We start from the raw sequence: 17,438 nt of genomic DNA on the forward strand, positions 1-17,438 counted from the left end.
CTAATAATTTTTCAGGGTGACTCCTCTGAAGAATAAATTTTGTTCATACTGAAGAAGTCAAGTATTTGTTTAAAATGAGTTTTCAGCCCTGGTAAGAGTATGGAGTAGAAAACCCAGATTCTTCCTTTCTTGTTTTCTGGTGAGCATGTGGTTGGCACACAAAGGCAATTCAATCTACAGATAAGTGGATGGCTGGAAAGCTATTGAATGAATGGAAAGGAATTATTTTTTTCTCCAGCCCATGGTCTTTTTAGCATCACTGGTTCCAATACATTGCTGCACGTTTCTGAGATAAAAGAGTATAAGTAGATAGTAATGATAGGTATGTGGTAAAAATAGGCAATAAGAATAATAAAAATAGAAGAGAAAGTCTTCCCATCCTACATAAACTTGGAGAAAGTTTCATTCTGTCTATATGTAAGGGCCTGCTTTTGTTTTTTGTTTTCTTTTTCTTTGACTTAGAGGTTGGCAAATGGGACAATATCTTTAAAAATTCAGTTTCATTGTATCCTCTCCATAAGCATCCTCCAAGGTTGGTCACACCTTCAACCAACTGAAAGGTAATAAGAAGCTCTGGTCTCCAACATGCCACTTGGCCTTACGGAGACAGTCCTGTCCGACTCTTTGCAACACTATAGACTGTAACCCACCAGGCTCTTCTGTCCATGGGATTCTCTAGGGAAGAATACTGAGTAGGTTGCCATGCCCTCCTCCAGGGTATCTTCCCAACCCAGGGATCGAACCTGAGTCTCCTGCGGCTCCTGCAGCAGGCAGGTTCTTTATCTGGGAAGCCAGATAAAGAAGGAAAGCCCCAGGGAAGCCCCTTATAGCGACAATCCCTCAGCAAATTTACCTGGACAGACTAAATGGGTGGGGGGTGGTGTGCTGGTGGACAGTGTGTTGACCTGAAATAAAAAAAACTTACAGACCTGAAATAAAAACTTGAGAAGTGATCAGAGCACTAGCGTCACTAGCTTCACTGCAGTTGGCAATTCTAGCAGTATACTCTGAAAAATCAAGAAGTGGTCTGATCTTAATACGTTATTACCATCTTGAGCTTAAGAAAGAATAAGGGCGGACTTTGTAAAGTTAGGGAGGCATGTCATAACTACCTTCCCACCTGGAAGGTCTCCCAGAGCAAACGGAACTCGCCCACCCCACCCACCAAAGGAGTGCCTTCCGGGTGGAAAGGCAGTTATGACAGTTGGCAAGTAGAAGGCACAGACGATAGAAATCAGCTCGACATAAGGAAGAACTTCCTGATCGCTATACTGACCTAAAATGAGCTGGGCTGCCTTTGGAGGGTCCGAGTTCTTCATTCCAGCAGGCATTCAGATAGAGGCGCAATGCCCACTAAGCAGAAGTATCACAGAATGGTATCCGGAGTGGAGGGGGATTTGGGGGACGGAAGGTTACCTGTGCTCAGCTCTCCTCTCCCAGGAAGGCTCTCCCAGAACTCAAGAGTGTTTTCTCCTTTGAGTTATTTCCTGGCTATCGCCACCAAATCGTTACCAGTAGAAAAGAGTAGTTACCACATTATACAGCATTTCTGAAATCGAGGTCCAGAATTACTTACATTAATATTGCCATGTGATTGCACAAAATGACCCTGGACCTGCTAAATGAGAATCTTTGGGGGTGGGACCTGGGATTCTGTATTTTAATATGTTTTGTAGGTGATTCTTATCATTAGTAAAGTTTGAGAATCACTGGCTTAGTGGTGAAAAGCACCTTTAGAGGCTCAAATCCTGCCTCTACTGCTTACTCACTAGATGATCTTGGATGTCTTAATTCTCTAGGTCTTAGTTTCCTAGTCTGTAGTATGGGGATATTAATCAGTTCCAGCCTCCCAGGGGCTTTGTGAGATGAAATCAGGTAATGTGTGTAAAGCACTTAGCACCTTGTTAGCGACTATGCTACAAATAGTAGATAATGACCATCCCATCAAGCCAGGACCGTCCTGCAGGGCCGCACCCAGCAGGCTTGTGGATCCCAGAGGGATGTGCGTGAAAATTATCTGTGGTTTGTCTCAGTGCTGATTCTAGGGCCCTATCCCCTGTTCTGGGAAGGGGCCTTAGAATCTGTATTTTTATTATGTTCCATAAGAGGCTCTGACAAACATCAAAGTTCGTAGCAATGTGTTTTCTTAGTGCAGCACAGTGGCTCTGTGGTCAGATCGACCCACTTCCTCCCCTGAACAAGCTGTATGACCTTGAGCAAATTACTTAAGCTTTCTCTCCTCCAATTCTCATCTGTAGAAAGGTTATAATAATCTCCACTTCATAGCATTATTTTACAAATAAATGTAGGGAAAGCATTTGCCAAAGTGCCTAGCACACCATAAGTTCTTCATAGATTGTCGCTAAAATCCAAGCAAAATGCAGCCTCCATCCCTCATTAGTCTTAATTGAAAACATTACTATTATTAAGCCCTTCCTGAGTTAATAAAGGGTTCTGGTCTTTGTTTTCCATTCAGTGTCAACTGAAACACTGAGTTTATATTTTTAGATACAGTTGTTTAAGACTGCTATTTATTGATTAAGAAAAACATAGGCCAAATAAATTTTTGTTGTTGGTACAGTTGGCAGCCATGAACACCCTCGTCTCCTTGGGTCTTTGCTGAGGGGGACATTCAGACGCTGTGCCTGTAGAATCATGCTTGGCTAGATACAAGAGATTAAGTACAAATGGAAATTTTTTCATCCCACTTTCTGCTTTGCAAAGTATTTGACTTAACATTGTCTGTAGGAGGCAATTCTGGTTATTTTTACCTGTCTGATTGATGGCTGGCAACATGGAACTTTGTTTTAATTCTAGATTTCTAAGATGTTGAGCCTAACAGGGGAGTTAACTCTTTTAGTTCAGGGAGAATGGGTCCAAGCCATCATTGGCCTTGGGCTCCAATGGCTCAGGATCCCCCAGCTGATAAGGGTATACGTGGGTTTCTCTCTCTCTCTTACTTTACGGCCCAGGTACCATTACTATGGCATTGCAGTGAAGGAAAGCTCCCAATATTATGATGTGATGTATTCCAAGAAAGGAGCCGCCTGGGTGAGCGAGACAGGCAAGAAAGAAGTGAGCAAGCAGACGGTGGCGTATTCACCCCGGTCCAAACTTGGAACCTTGCTGCCAGAATTTCCGAATGTCAAAGATCTAAATCTACCGGCCAGTCTGCCAGAAGAGAAGGTGAGCACGCCTGCAGGACTGCTGGAGTGGGTGGTTCTCTCTCTCTCTCACAAACACACCACACCCACACACACCACACCCACACACACCACACCCACACACACCACACCCACACACCACAATCACACACAACACACTCACACACCACAACCACACACACAACACACATACTCCACACACACCATACTCACACATACCACACTCACACGCATCACACACATACACCACACACACACCACACTCACATACATCACTCACACATACCACATTCACATACACCACACTCACACACACCACGCACACACACCACACTCACACATACCAGAAATATACATACCACACTCACATATACCACACTTACACACATCCCATTCACACACCCCATTCACACACACCACACATGCACCGCACACACATACCACATTCACACGTGCCACACTCATACACACCACACACACACACCACTCACACACACCACACCCACATACACCACACTTATACACACTTATATTGCAAAATAGTGAGTTTAAAAGTATAAGGATAGAAATCTGAATCAAGTTGGTCCATTAGTTCTGACAAAGGTAGCATCCCAAAGCAAGATGTTAATAGTAGAGATAACGGGATATGAGGTATACAGAAGCTGCCTGAACTACCTTCATAACTGGCCTGCAAACCCAATCCTATTCTAAAATAAAATGTTTACCTCTCTCCCTGTCCAACTTGTCTACCTACCTACCCATCTGCGGTGCTGCACTGGTCTCCTTTCACAGGGGAGGGCCCCCTCCTCTGCATAGCTTTTTCATAGGATTAAGTTTATTTCCCCATGTGCTACAGAGGATGTGGTGACATCACACTCCCACAGACAAAGAAGATTTTAAAGGTGGTAGTGATTCAGATAGTTTGGGCCATGGTATTGGGGAGAAATAATTGGAAACACCAATCTGGAGACTCTCTGCTAGGTGATCCCATCCTAAGCGATCTATCTTTTTTTTTATGGGAGTATAGTTGCTTTATAATGTGTTTCTGAAGTGAATCAGTTATATGTATACATATATCCCCTGTTGTTTTTTGATTTTCTTCCCGTTTAGGTCATCATAGAAGCATTAAGTAGAGTTCCCTCTGCTATACAGCATAATGCATCTATCTTGATGTGGCCCAGGGTACCAGTAGGTGTTGAGTTTCTACATATCACACTGGAATGCAGTGATGAATGAGACTTGATTCCTGCTGTCAGGAAGCTTACAGTCAAGCCAGGGAGACAGATGCTTGTACAATCAAACTAAGTTTGTATTAAACGTATATCTATGTTCTCAAACAAAAAGAATAAATAAATCCTTATTTTTCTCAAATTTGCTTTTTTTTCTCAGCAAATTTCCTGTACCATTGCTTTAAAATTCTTGGGAAAGTGAAGCTAGAGATGCAGTTCTTTTGCTAAGCAGATTCCAGAGAATTTTCAAATGTCTTTTTTGTGTGATTTTGACAAAAGCACCTCTTCTTATAGATGTAGGCTGAATGTTAACTTTTCAATATCTCAGCTGATGAGAATTTAATCCAGTAGGCCTTACTGAACTCTATCTACAATGTGCCAGACACTGTGCTAAATGCTTGATACACAAGCATGAATAATATGCTGTTTTTATTAGTATTTTCCCAAAATCCAGAATTTCAGGGGGTAGACTTGGGGCAAAAAGAGAAACCTGTGCTTTCTGTACAACAGGGTGAGTGCTCTGAGAAACATTCAGGCACTATGGAGCACAGAGGAGGAAGCTGAGGGAAATGAGTTTCAATGGGACATTACAGGATGCATAGGAGTTAGACAAATTTCATCCCCTCAACAGAGAATAAATGACTTGAAATTCCAAAGGCAGCAGTAATGTGTACTAATGTATGCTTTTATTGTTGATCCTTCCCCACCCCCACAGGTTTCTACCTTTATTATGATGTACAGAACACACTGTCAGAGAATACTGGACACTGTAATAAGAGCCAACTTTGATGAGGTAGGTCAATAAGTGTTAGGCTGTGAATACTCTGCATTAAAATATTATATTACAATAACACTAGCTTTGACTAGTTTCCAGGTCTCTAGAAGCCCTTGATGTACATTAGCTCCCTGAATCCGCAGTGATCCCAGGAAGCAAGCACTATCACTACCCCCATTTTGCAGATTTTCTGTGTGGGCAGTGGCTGGCATGGCTTTTTCCTTGTTCTAATGAGTGAACTACATCCTGCCCAGTTGGCCTACTGGGAACCCAGTTTTGTCAAGATATCATTATGCCAGAATTATGCATTCAGAAAAACTAAAGGAAAGCTTATCTATATTTTGGATTTAACCTTTTCCTGAGGCTCATCTGCTTCAGTGCATTTGGAGCTGATTACCCTCCATTCTCAAGTTCTAGTCCCCATGTCCATTTAACACTGTCCGTAGGACCATCTTTGAATACAAACAGTGTGAGGATTTAATTTTGATTTTAAAATATTATAGTTAAAGAATGGAGAGAAGAAATGAGAGGATAGAGCACTGGTTATATAAACAGAGACAGTAAAATATTCTTGTCTAAAACGCCATCAGAAAGAACCTTCCAAAAGGATGGCAGGAAACCACATGTTTCACCCCATAACCTGAGGCCATTCTGTTTAAAGAAAATGCCTTTCAGACAAAAACAAAAACAAATAAAACCACCTGGGATCAGATGTGGACATTGAATCTGAGGGAAGATAACCTAGACTCTGGGCTTCCAGGATAGCTCAACTGATAAAGAATCTGCCTGCAATGCAGGAGACCCCAGTTCGATTCCTGGGTTGGGAAGTTCCCCTGGAGAAGGGATAGGCTACCCACTCCAGTGTTCTTGGGTTTCTCTGGTGGCTCAGATGGTAAAGAATCCGCCCACAATGCAGGAGACCTGGGTCAAATCCCTGCATTGGGAAGATTCCCTAGAGGAGGGCATGGCAACCCACTCCAGTATTCTTGCCTGGAGAATCCTCATGGACAGAGGAGCCTGGCAGGCCATAGGGTCACAAAGAGTCGGACATGACTGAGTGACTGAGCACAGCACAACCTAAGCTGTAAAAGGGCTACACGAATCTCTTGTTATTGGTGAAAAAATGCCTGAGATTTCCCTTTTTAGAGTGGGGGGTTCGTGTGCTGTTGGAGATGGAGGGGACAGGATGAGGTAAGGCAGTGAAGACTTGTTGAGCACTTGCTGGTACCTGTGCGGCTCCTTGTACTGTTCCCTCTGGAGCCTGCTGCAGCAGTGGTACCCCCTTATGTGAGCTGTCACTTGGTTCATAGGCACAGCTCCAGAAGAGGGGGCCATAGAGTAGGACTCTTCTTCCTGCTCTTGATTTTCATCCACTAAGTTTTTAAATCTCCCAAATTCCTTCTGTGACCATTTAAGTCGATTTTTTTGTCTTAAAGAAAGAAAGCTCATTGCTTTCTCTCATATTGTGGTTTGGTTATGCCTTATGTATCAAAGAACCCTGAGATCTGGGCAAATCATGACTCATGATTGGTTAAGACAACACTGGCTTCTGTAACACACAAGCCTCAAGTCTCAACACAATTTGACAAGACATGTCACAGTCCAATGTGGATGCCCTCGATTGGATGGCTGGTTGCTGGGGGTGGTTCAGGGACCCAGGCTCCTCCTACCTTATGGCTGTAGCCTGCCCTAGAGTCTTGGCATCCTCTTTGTTCAGCTGATGGATCAGGGAAAAGGATTACAGCAAAGACATCCTCTCTTCTTGAACTTGTTGGCCCAGAGATAAGATGCATCACTTTTGCCTGTATTCCATTGGCAAGAGCTGGTCTCATGGCACTCCCCCCACCCCCCTCTGCTCCTTGAGGTAAGGGGACCTGGGAAGTGTGGCTCCTCTCTGGGCAGCAGCTTATTTACTAGAGGAGATCTAGTGGTCCCTCTCTGCCACAAGTACTCATAACAAAACTGGTGATAGTCCTCGCTTAACATTCTTATCAAAACTTACTCATCGTCTCCCTTCACTGGCTTCCATTTCTTAATTCCGACACTTATTGGGCATCTAATGATTTATACACTGCTAGATCCCGGGAATGGGGTGATAAGATAAGCCTCGAAGGGAAAAAAGTCATGCATACCAGTAACTCTGGAGAAGGGAATGGCAACCCACTCTAGTATTCTTGCCTGTAAAATTCCATGGACAGAGGAACCTGGCAGGCTATAGCCCATGGAGTCACAAAAAGTTGGATACAACTGAGAAACTAACACACACCAGCAGTTAGGATGCAGAATATATGGTGAGAGGTCCAGAAACCTTGTGAGGGCTTGAGTGTTCCTGTGGGAGAAGGGCCAGACTTGGAGCTCAGCTTGGATTCAAGATGTGGCTCAATTCCTTATCCTAGGAATGAAGATAAACATACCATCCCTGCCTATCCATTTCACAGGATTGTTGGAAGGAGGAGATGAGACAATGCCTGGTAAAAGGTCATAGAAATGCTTGCTTTTATCAGATATGTTAATCAGAGAATTAAGGGAGGTCACACAGGTGGTTAGATCTTTGTCACCTACCGCTGCTGGTCCAGTATTCTTTCCACCCCACTGGCAGGGGTATTTGGTGGCTGTTTTTGAGGTGGCTGATGAAAATGCGGTTGATTCTACCCAAACACAAAAAGAATGCAGGGGGCTATTTTACCTCTGATGAGAATGGCTTTCTCTCCTACAGCTGAGAAAAGTCATCGGTAAATAGATGGTGGATGTCTCTGGTACATTTTGATGATGTAGTTTGTTTCAGATCTTCAGGATCTTTAATATCCATTGAGGTCACAATGTATGCTAGTATCACAGTCTTAAATTACCTTGTTTCCTTGTTCATTGTTTGTCTCCTGCCACCAGAACACACAAGCCCTTAAGGGCAGGGATCTTGTTTACTACTGTATCCAGGTCAGCTATACTCTCAGGCTCTCAGTAAATATTTCTTGGGTGGGTGAGTAGATGGATTGATGGATGATGGATGGATGGAAAACCTCCACAGACTTACAGCATTATCAGGAGAGTGCAAAGAAGCCAAGTCTACATATAGGGGACTTCCTGCAAAGCCTTCTCCAAACTACATTGCACAAAGAGTTGTAAAATCAGATAGCCCCGTGTTTGAGTCTCAAATCCACCACTTACCAGCCTGTGACCTTGAGAAAGGTACTTAACCTCTGTGAGCCTCAGTTTCTTTTGCTGTAAAATGGGACTCAGAGGGAGATGAGAGGCTGCTTTGGCAGCTATGAGGTAGCTATATCTACCTCATAGTAAAATTGTGATAATTACATGAAAATTGTATAGATTAAAGTATCTAATTTCAAACTCAGAGCATAATAACTGCTAGCTATTGTTTTGTCAAGTTCCTTTTAACACTACAGCAATTAAGTACCCATGACTGGAAATCATCAGATATATTTCCACAAGATGCCAATATACCAGGAATAAAGTAAGTATGGACATGGAAAAGAAATAAAAAACTTACGTAGATATTGTTAAGGAAATCACCTTCTGATGCTTTATAGAGCAGAGAGGAAAAAGGCTGAGAATTCAAGGGACTAAAGTAGATAATCCAGAAAACTTGTTTTAAATAATCGTTTTCAATCATTTACCTGTGCTTCTTTCACCATTTTTGCTTGCAAGGAGTAAGGAGAACTTTTTCTGTCTAGTTATGCTTCCATTTATTAAATGCCTTCACGATGCCTGGCATTTTATAAATAATCTTATTTCATCCTACTAATAGGTAAACATCATCTCCATTTTGCTAAAGCTGATAACTCTCTTTTTTACATAATTATTTAGTCCCGAGCTCCAGATTCAACTGACTTGCCATCTAACATAACATGGCCTAATCAGAGCTCTGACTTTCCACCCTAAATCTGTTTTTCCCGAGTCTTAGATAGCCACTACCACACATCCAACTGCTCAAGCCACAAACCTCAATTCTTCATATCTAGTCTATCAGAATGTCCTGTTGACTCTACTTCCTGATAAGAACACCTAACTTGCAAGTATCAGCCCTTGAGCTTTGCAGTGTGTTCGCGCCTCCTGAGGAGCCAGCCCATCGGACACTGTTGTTGTTGTTCAGTTGCCCAGTCGTGTCTGGCAGACATTGCTGCTGCTGCTGCTGCTGCTAAGTCGCTTCAGTCGTGTCTGACTCTGTGCGATCCCATAGGCGGCAGCCCACCAGGCTTCCCCGTCCCTGGGATTCTCCAGGCAAGAACACTGGAGTGGGTTGCCATTTCCTTCTCCAATGCATGAAAGTGAAAAGTGAAAGGAAAGTCGTGTCCAAATCTTCGTGACCCCATGGACTGCAGCCTACCAGGCTCCTCCGTCCATGGGATTTTCCAGGCAAGAGTACTGGAATGGGGTGCCATTGCCTTTTCCGCCAGCAGACATTAAAGGCTCTTAAATGCAGAGTGAGGTTGAAACTGGGTAACACGGCATCTACAAATGCTGCTCCAGTGACAGAACCGACGGCGGCTCTCAGTGCCAGTTGGACAGACTTGAAAAAGACAGATGGCTGCTCGTGTGAGTGATCTTCTACAGATTTGTTTTACTGTACACAGTCGCTGATGCTTTCCAGAATTTCTGCTGGAAACCGACTCATAAAAAGAGAGTAGGGCTACATGCAAGGAGAACTTAGAAAGACAAATGAATTCAGAATCTTCCAAATATTAGCAATCAACTGGGCAGTGCTTCTTATTCAGAGTTGGAAGGTCAGGCAGGGAAGTGCAGGACCTGGCCAGAGGCCAATATCCTGGGATGAGATGGGATCTGGGGACAGCAGAGGGTTGTCTGGAGGGCGAGTACCTTGTCTAAGAGATGTGGCTATCTCCAGGCCCAAGTCAGCTAATAGCCATCCGTTATCCCAATGAAAACAAGAGCCTTGATAGGTGAGCAGAGCCACCATGGGGATCCTGGCTGGGTGATGCTCAGAAACTTAGGCGAGGGTATCTCAAGCATTTATGGCAGTACAGGGATTTCTTGGGGCTTCCCAGGTGGCACTAGTGGTAAAGAACCCACCTGCCAATGAAGGAAACATGAGAGATGCAGGTTTGATCTCTGGGTTGGGAAGATCCCCTGCAGGAGGGCATGGCAACCCACTCCAGTATTCTTACCTGGAGAGTCTCATGGACAGAGGAGCCTGGTGGGCTATAGTTCATAGGGTCGCAAAGAGTCAAACATGACTGAAGTGACTTAGCACATATGCATGCACTGATTTCTTATGCCTAGAAGTGGTATGCCTCCATAATATAGTAATAGTAATAGAATTTAACCTTTATTAGGCATTTACTATGTGCCAAGCACTATAATAAGTACTTTTATAGGAATCTTTACCAAAATCTAGTTAATACTATTTTAATTCCCATTTCACTGATAAAGAAACTGAGGCATAGAGATATTACCCCTCTAGTTGGTAGTGGGGACTTAAAGGCAGTCTTCACTCATCTGATTTTAATTTTCAATCTGGTTGAAAACTTTGCCATATTTTCACTGTCATGGAATTAACAGAACTGCAACTTGAGTTTTACAATGTACAAATCTGACCTCATTCACCTTGATCATGTTTTTGGCAATTAACCATTTTCCCTCTAGGAAGTTAGGGGGCATGCTTCTCTCTCCATTCCTCATCCATCAAGCCCCCCATCCAGTATTTGCATTGAGAAGTCCAGCCAGGCCATGGGCATCAGGATAGTCTGTCCACTTGAGGCTGAGTTGATGTCACCAGGCTGGGGTCAGAGGTAGCCTGTAAAGAGGAAAGCAAGACCCAACTCCTAATAAGGGCTTGAAGGACATCTGCAGATTCCCAGGGTGGGGCCAGAAAGCTGGGAGGCAGGCGACAGTCCAAGGAGAGCCATAGGTCTCAGGAATGGGATAGAAGTCCAGTTACCAAAAGAAAAGCAAAGTAGCCATGAGATTGATTTATGGAAAGATAGGCAGACTTGCACTCTATCCATCCATTCCCTGACTTGCTGTCTGGCTTTGGACAAATAAGTTAATCTCTACAAAATGGGAGCAGCAATCCTCAGCTGTAGTATCAACTGAGAGAAACTGTGCTAAGTTTCTAACATATAGTAGCCCTCAGTAAATACATAATGCTGACACCAATAATTATACCACCTCCAAAGTGTTAGCTTCAAGTACTGAATTATTTCCTGCTTTGGATCAAGATTGACTTATGGAACCAGAGATATAGGCAGTGCTGTGCATGGGGTTCAGGAGTGCCCATCTGTGGAGGAAAGAATGATCCCTGGTCTAGGAACCAAGTCGAGCTTATAAGAATTCGCAGCAATTCAGTTATTTCTTCCCTAACCTTAAGATGAGTCGTGCCTCAATGTTAGTTCTGTCTGACTCTTTGTGACCCTATGGACTGTAGCCCTCCAGGCTTCTTTGTCCATGGAATTCTCTAGGCAGGAACATGAAATGGTGTGCTGTGCTTAGTTGCTCAGTTGTGTCTGTCTCTTTGCGACCTCGTGGACTGCAGCCCACCAGGCTCCTCTGTTCATGGAGCTTCATCAGGCAAGAATACTGTAATGGGTTGCCATACCTTCCACCAGGGGATCTTCCCAGTCCAATGATGGAAGCCAGGTCTCTCGCATTGCAGGCAGATTCTTTACCAACTGAATCACCAGGGAAGCCCACAGAGTGGGTAGCCTATCCCTTCTCCAGGAGGCCTTTCCAACCCAGGGATCAAACCTGGGTCTTTACATTGCAGGTGGATTCTTTACTGTCTGAGCCACCAGGGAAGCCCCTTGAAAATGTTATTATATGCACTAAGTAAATATCCTCAACTCTGTCCTTTCACTTCCTTTGTCTTGTCCCACCCCTCCACCCCCTACCCTTCTCTCTCACTGACCTCCAACTCACACCCTGGAAGATAGAGGTGTAGGGGCCTGATATCCTCATATTTACAACAATAATTCCATTTTGAGTGCCTACTAGATTTCTGTTCTGTGCTAGTGGTTAGAGTTGTGGGTTGGGGTGTGGTCATAGCTTACTGTCCAGATATCACTATCTAGCATCCCATAATAACACCAGCCAGCCAAGGCTGCACCAAAGGCTCTTTGAGAAAATGATGTAATCTGGATACAAAGGGGCCCTTGCAGTTTATCAATTTTGGGGGCACATGTGCATCAGGAGACTTCAGTTTGTGGCACCTACTCTCTTTCCTCCTAGACATATTCCTTTTACCAGCAGCTCATACACTGTTCTTTTCCTTTGCAGAACTCCTTGGGGCCCCCAGGGCACCAACAGGCTCAAAGAGTAGTTCTAGTGCTCCAAGCTTTTTAGAAGCCATGTCCCACTTTCCCTTTCTTAACCTTTTTACGCAGACCCCAGTAAGCATGAAGGGGCTGATGGGGTGACAAGCTACTCCTCTCTCCCAGGGCAGAGCAGACCCCAGGCTGCCAGGCCAGGTGCTCCTCCAGCAGGGGGCATGCGCACAGATGGCCAGGGTCAGGACTTGGGATGGGAGGACCTTCCAAAGCTCAAAATCCACCCCAGGCTGAGACAGCCTCTGCGTTTGCAGCGGGAGCAGAGAAGAGCACTGTGGACCGGAGTGGCCTTGGCCAAGTCCCCAGGCTCTGCTGGGAAGGCCCTGTGTAACTTCATGGTTCTTCTCCTCTCTGTGGGTCAATACAGGTTCAAAGTTTCCTTCTGCACTTTTGGCAAGGAATGCCGCCCCACATGCTGCCTGTGCTGGGCTCCTCCACGGTGGTGAACATCGTCGGCGTGTGCGACTCTATCCTCTACAAGGCTATCTCCGGAGTGCTGATGCCCACCGTACTGCAGGCGCTACCTGACAGGTGGGCACGCTTTTTCTCCTATCCCCGTGTGGCAGGTCCTCAGCCACTTCTCAGTTATGGAAAATAACTGTGTTCTTTGGGGTCCTCCCTTGTAAAGATCTTTAATTTTGTTGCTGCTGTTCAGTTGCTGTCATGTCTCTTTGCAACCCCATGGACTTCCGCACACCAGGCTCCCCTGTCCTCCACTATCTCCTGGAGTTTGCTCAAGTTCATGTCCATTGAGTCAGTGATGCTATCTACCCATCTCATCCTCTGCCGCCCCCTTCTCCTTTTGCCTTCAATCTTTCCCAGCATCAGGGTCTTTTCCAATGGGTCACTTCTTTGCATCAGGTGGCCAAAGTATTGGAGCTTCAGCTTTAGCATCAGACCTTCCAATGAATATTCAGGGTTGATTTCTTTTAGGATTGACTGGTTTGGTCTCCTTGCTGTCCAAGGGACTCTCAAGAGTCTCCTCCAGCACCACAATTTGAAAGCATAAATTCTTCAGCACTCAGCCTTCTTTATGGTCCAACTCTAAAGTCTGTACATGACTACTGGAAAAATCACAGCTTTGACTGTACAGATCTTTGTTGGTAAAGTGATGTCTCTGCTTCTTACTACACAGTCTAGGTTTGTCATAGTTTTTCTTCCAAGGAGCAAGTGTCTTTTAATTTCATGGCTGCAGTCACCATCTGCAGTGATTTTAGAGTTCCCCCCGCCCCCGCCAAAAAAAAAAAAAAAAATCTGTCATTACTTACACTTTTTCCTGTTCTATTTGCCATGAAGTGATGGGACCAGAGGTCATGATCTTAGTTTTCTGAATGTTGAGTTGTAAGCCAGCTTTTCCATTCTCCTCTTTCCCTCTCATCAAGAGGATTTTCAGTTCCTTTTTGCTTTCTGCCATTAGACTGGTATCATTTGCATATCTGAGATTATTGATATTTCTCCTGGCAATCTTGATTCTAGCTTGTGAGTCATCCATTCTGGCATTTAGCATGATGTACTCTGCATAGAAGTTAAATAAGCGGGGTGACAATATACAGCCTTGACATACTCCTTTCCCAATTTTAAACCAGTCCCTTGTTTCATGCCTGATTCTAACTGTTGCTTCTTGACCTGCATACATGTTTCTCAGGAGGCAGATAAGGTGGTCTGGTATTTCCCATCTCTTTAAAAATTTCCCACAGTTTGGATCCACACAGTCAAAGGCTTTAGCATAGTCAATGAGGCAGAATTGGACTTTAAATTTTAAAGTATAAGACATTAAATTTTATTTATATTTTTAAATATTAGTAAAAAAGTTTAATATTTTAAACCACTTGTACCATTCAAAACTTTCCTGTGGTCCAGTGGTTGGGACTTCACCTTCCAGTACAGTGGATATGGGAGCTTCCCTGGTCGGGGAGCTAAGACCCCACTTGCCGTGCAGCCTGAAAACAAAAACATAAAACAGAAGCAGTATTATAACAAATTCTATAAATACTTTAAAAAAAATGGTCCATGTCAAAAAAAAAATCTTATAAAACAAGATACAAAACATTAAAAAAATTCAAAAAATATGACACGATACACAGCGAAATGTCTCCATTCTACTCTTCTTCCCCAGACACCCAGGCCCCCTCCCACAGAGCATCAGATATAAACATTTTCTTGGGGGGGAGCCATTCAGATCTGCTATTAACATGTAACCAATGCATGACATATACTTTGTCTTTTTTAATTTAATTTAATTTTTAATTGGAGGATAATTACTTTACAATATGTTTCTGTCATACTTCAACATGAGTCAGCCACAGGGATACATATCCATGTCCTCTCCCTCTTAAACTTCCCTCCCACCTCCCTCCCCATCCCACCCCTCTAGGTTGTCACAGAGCACCAGCTCTGGGTTCCCTGCATCATACAGGGAATTCCCACTGGCTGTCTGTTTAACAGTTGGTAAGGTATTTGTTCCAATACTACTCTCTCAAGTCTTCCCACCCTCTCCCTCCCCCACTGTGAACAGTCTGTTCTTTATGTCTGTGTCTCCTTTGCTGATCTGCGAATAAGTTCATCTGTACCGTCTTTCTAGATTCCATATATATGCATTCATATACAGTATTTGTTTTTCTCTTTCTGACTGACTTCTCTCTGTATGGGCTTCCCTTGTGGTTCAACTGGTAAAGAATCCACCTGCAACGTGGGAGACCTCAGTTCGATCCCTGGGTTGGGAAGATCCCTGGAGAAGTGAAAGGCTACCCACTCCAGTATTCTTGCCTGGAGAATTCCATGAATAGTCCATGGGGTTACAAAAAGTCAGACATGACTGAGCAACTTTCACTCACTTCACTCTGTATAATAGGCTCTAGTGACACCCTATATATGCTGTTTTGTACCTTGTTTCTAAAAGGAACAAGTCTTGAAGACTGTGTTGGACAGCTTCTGTGCCCCTGCAGAGGAAGGCTCCTCTGTGTTCTGTGCCACCTTCTGCCCTGTGAGGTGGAGCAGGGGAGGGTGCAGCCCCCTTATGCGGCTCCATTTCCCTTTGGCTTCCAGCTCAGATCAGCCAGTGTGAGGGTTGGGCGTCAGCAAGGAGGTCAGAAGGAGGGAGAAGAGTGAAGTCAGGAGACTGCCTCTCTGCCTCCTTCCCTGTGAGGTCACCTCTGGCTGGCCACGTCCTCCTTGGGGCTCTGCACCCGCTCAGGCAGCCTCTCTCTCTCTCTCCCTCCATGCTGTCCTTTGAGTGTGAGGTGGGTGACAGCCTGCTGGCCCTAAACCCGGGTTGCTGCAGTCACCCTTATGGGTTCACCTATGCCTATCCATGCCTTTATGACTTATCCCTTATAAATAAACTGCACTATTTTGAGTGGCATCTGTTTCCTGTTGGGACTGTTACAGAGAACATTCTACATCCGCCTATAATGAGGTTTGTTTTTTTCTTCTTTTTTAACACCTGCATATTATGCCTTTGTGTTGAGTTTAACTCGTTGTTATGATGTTTCCAGTCTTGTCCCACCACTATACAGTGCTGTGATGAATAATGTTCTCAGTACATTCTTTTATATGTTGCAGTTTGTTAGTTTCCTAGGGCTGCAGCAACAAAAAGTACCGCAAACTGGGTGGTCTGGAAAAAAAAAAACAAATATATTGCCTCACAGTTCTGGAGGCTGAAAGTCTGATGTCAGGGGGCTGTCAGGGTTGGTTCCTTGGGCTTCCCAGGTGGTGCTAGTGGTAAAGAATCCACCTGACAACGCAGGAGACATAAGAGGCTCAGGTTTGATTCCTGGGTCAGGAAGATCCCCTGCAGGAGGGCATGACTACCCACTGCAGTATTCTTGCCTAGAAAGTCCCATGGACAGAGGAGCCTGGCGGGCTACAATCCATGGGGTTGCAGAGTTGGACACGACTGGAGCAACTTGGCACACATGCATGCACAGGGTTGGTTCCTTTCAGAGACCGAGAGAAGATCTGTTCCACACCTCTCTCCCAGCTTCTGATGGCTACCATCAGTCCTGGGCATTCCTCGGTTTGTAGCTGCACCACCCGTCTCTGCCTCCATCTTCACACTGACCCCCACTCTATGTCTCTCTGTCTCTTGTAAAGACACTTGTCATTGGATTTAGGGCCCACCCAGTTAATCCAAGGTTTCATCCCAAGATCCTTAATTTAATCACATCTCTAAAAACCCTTTTATCAAATAAGGTCAACTTAACAGGTTCCAGTGGACTTATTTTGGGGGAAACAACCCTTCATCTTACTGCATAGAGTATACATGCAGGATCAATTCCTAAAGGGCTCAATTCCTAGTTCAAAGCCTATGTGACTTAAACTTTTCTCAGTGAAGTTTTAATTTGCATTTATCTTATTATGAATGGTGTTGAACATCCCTTCATGTCTTTAAGAGTGATTTTTATTTCTTTCCTGTGAACTCTCTGCTCTTAATCTTTGACTGTTTTTCTATTTGGTAGTTGCTGTTTTTCTCATTGATTTTTAAGAGCATTTTATTTTTTAGGGATATTAACCATGTGTCTGTAATAAGAGTTGCAAATATTTTCTCATTTTGTTCTTTTATTTTTGCCATACAGAAAATGTATTTGCATAGTTGAATTTATCAGCCCTTGTTTTTATGGCTTCTGGATTTTGTATCATTGTTTTAAACCTCTTCCCCACTCCAATTACAATAGAATTTTCTCATGGCTTATCCCACAAAACTTATGGTTTAATTTTGTACCTTTGAACTTTTATTCAATTTATAATTCATCCTTGTGTAAGATGTAAAGTTGACTCATTGGGAAAAACTCTGATGCTGGGAGGGATTGGGGGCAGGAGGAGAAGGGGACGACAGAGGATGAGATGGCTGGATGGCATCACTGACTCCATGGACGTGAGTCTGAGTGAACTCCAGGAGTTGGTGATGGACAGGGAGGCCTGGCGTGCTGCGATTCATGGGGTCGCAAAGGGTTGGACACGATTGAGCGACTGA

General features: G+C 44.1%; 1 protein-coding gene across 4 annotated transcripts in view; it reads left to right on the forward strand.

The window, feature by feature from the left end:
• Positions 1 to 17,438, forward strand: part of RFX4 (regulatory factor X4) — a 172,231-nt gene that overhangs the window by 100,515 nt on the left and 54,278 nt on the right. For 3 of the 4 annotated variants that reach the window (XM_086401147.1, XM_086401148.1, XM_086401149.1), the window contains exons 6-8: positions 2,973 to 3,186; positions 5,109 to 5,186; positions 12,834 to 12,997. In XM_086401147.1, the coding sequence (XP_086257273.1) occupies positions 2,973 to 3,186; positions 5,109 to 5,186; positions 12,834 to 12,997 (456 nt within the window). Of the gene's footprint in view, positions 1 to 1,281; positions 1,377 to 2,972; positions 3,187 to 5,108; positions 5,187 to 12,833; positions 12,998 to 17,438 lie in introns of those variants that run through there. The other variant, XM_086401150.1, reaches the window with a different exon arrangement.

Source organism: Bos grunniens, chromosome 5, assembly GCF_055505025.1.
Source record: "Bos grunniens cultivar Pamir isolate PY7600 chromosome 5, Bosgru_T2T1.0, whole genome shotgun sequence".
Lineage (NCBI taxonomy): Eukaryota > Metazoa > Chordata > Mammalia > Artiodactyla > Bovidae > Bos > Bos grunniens.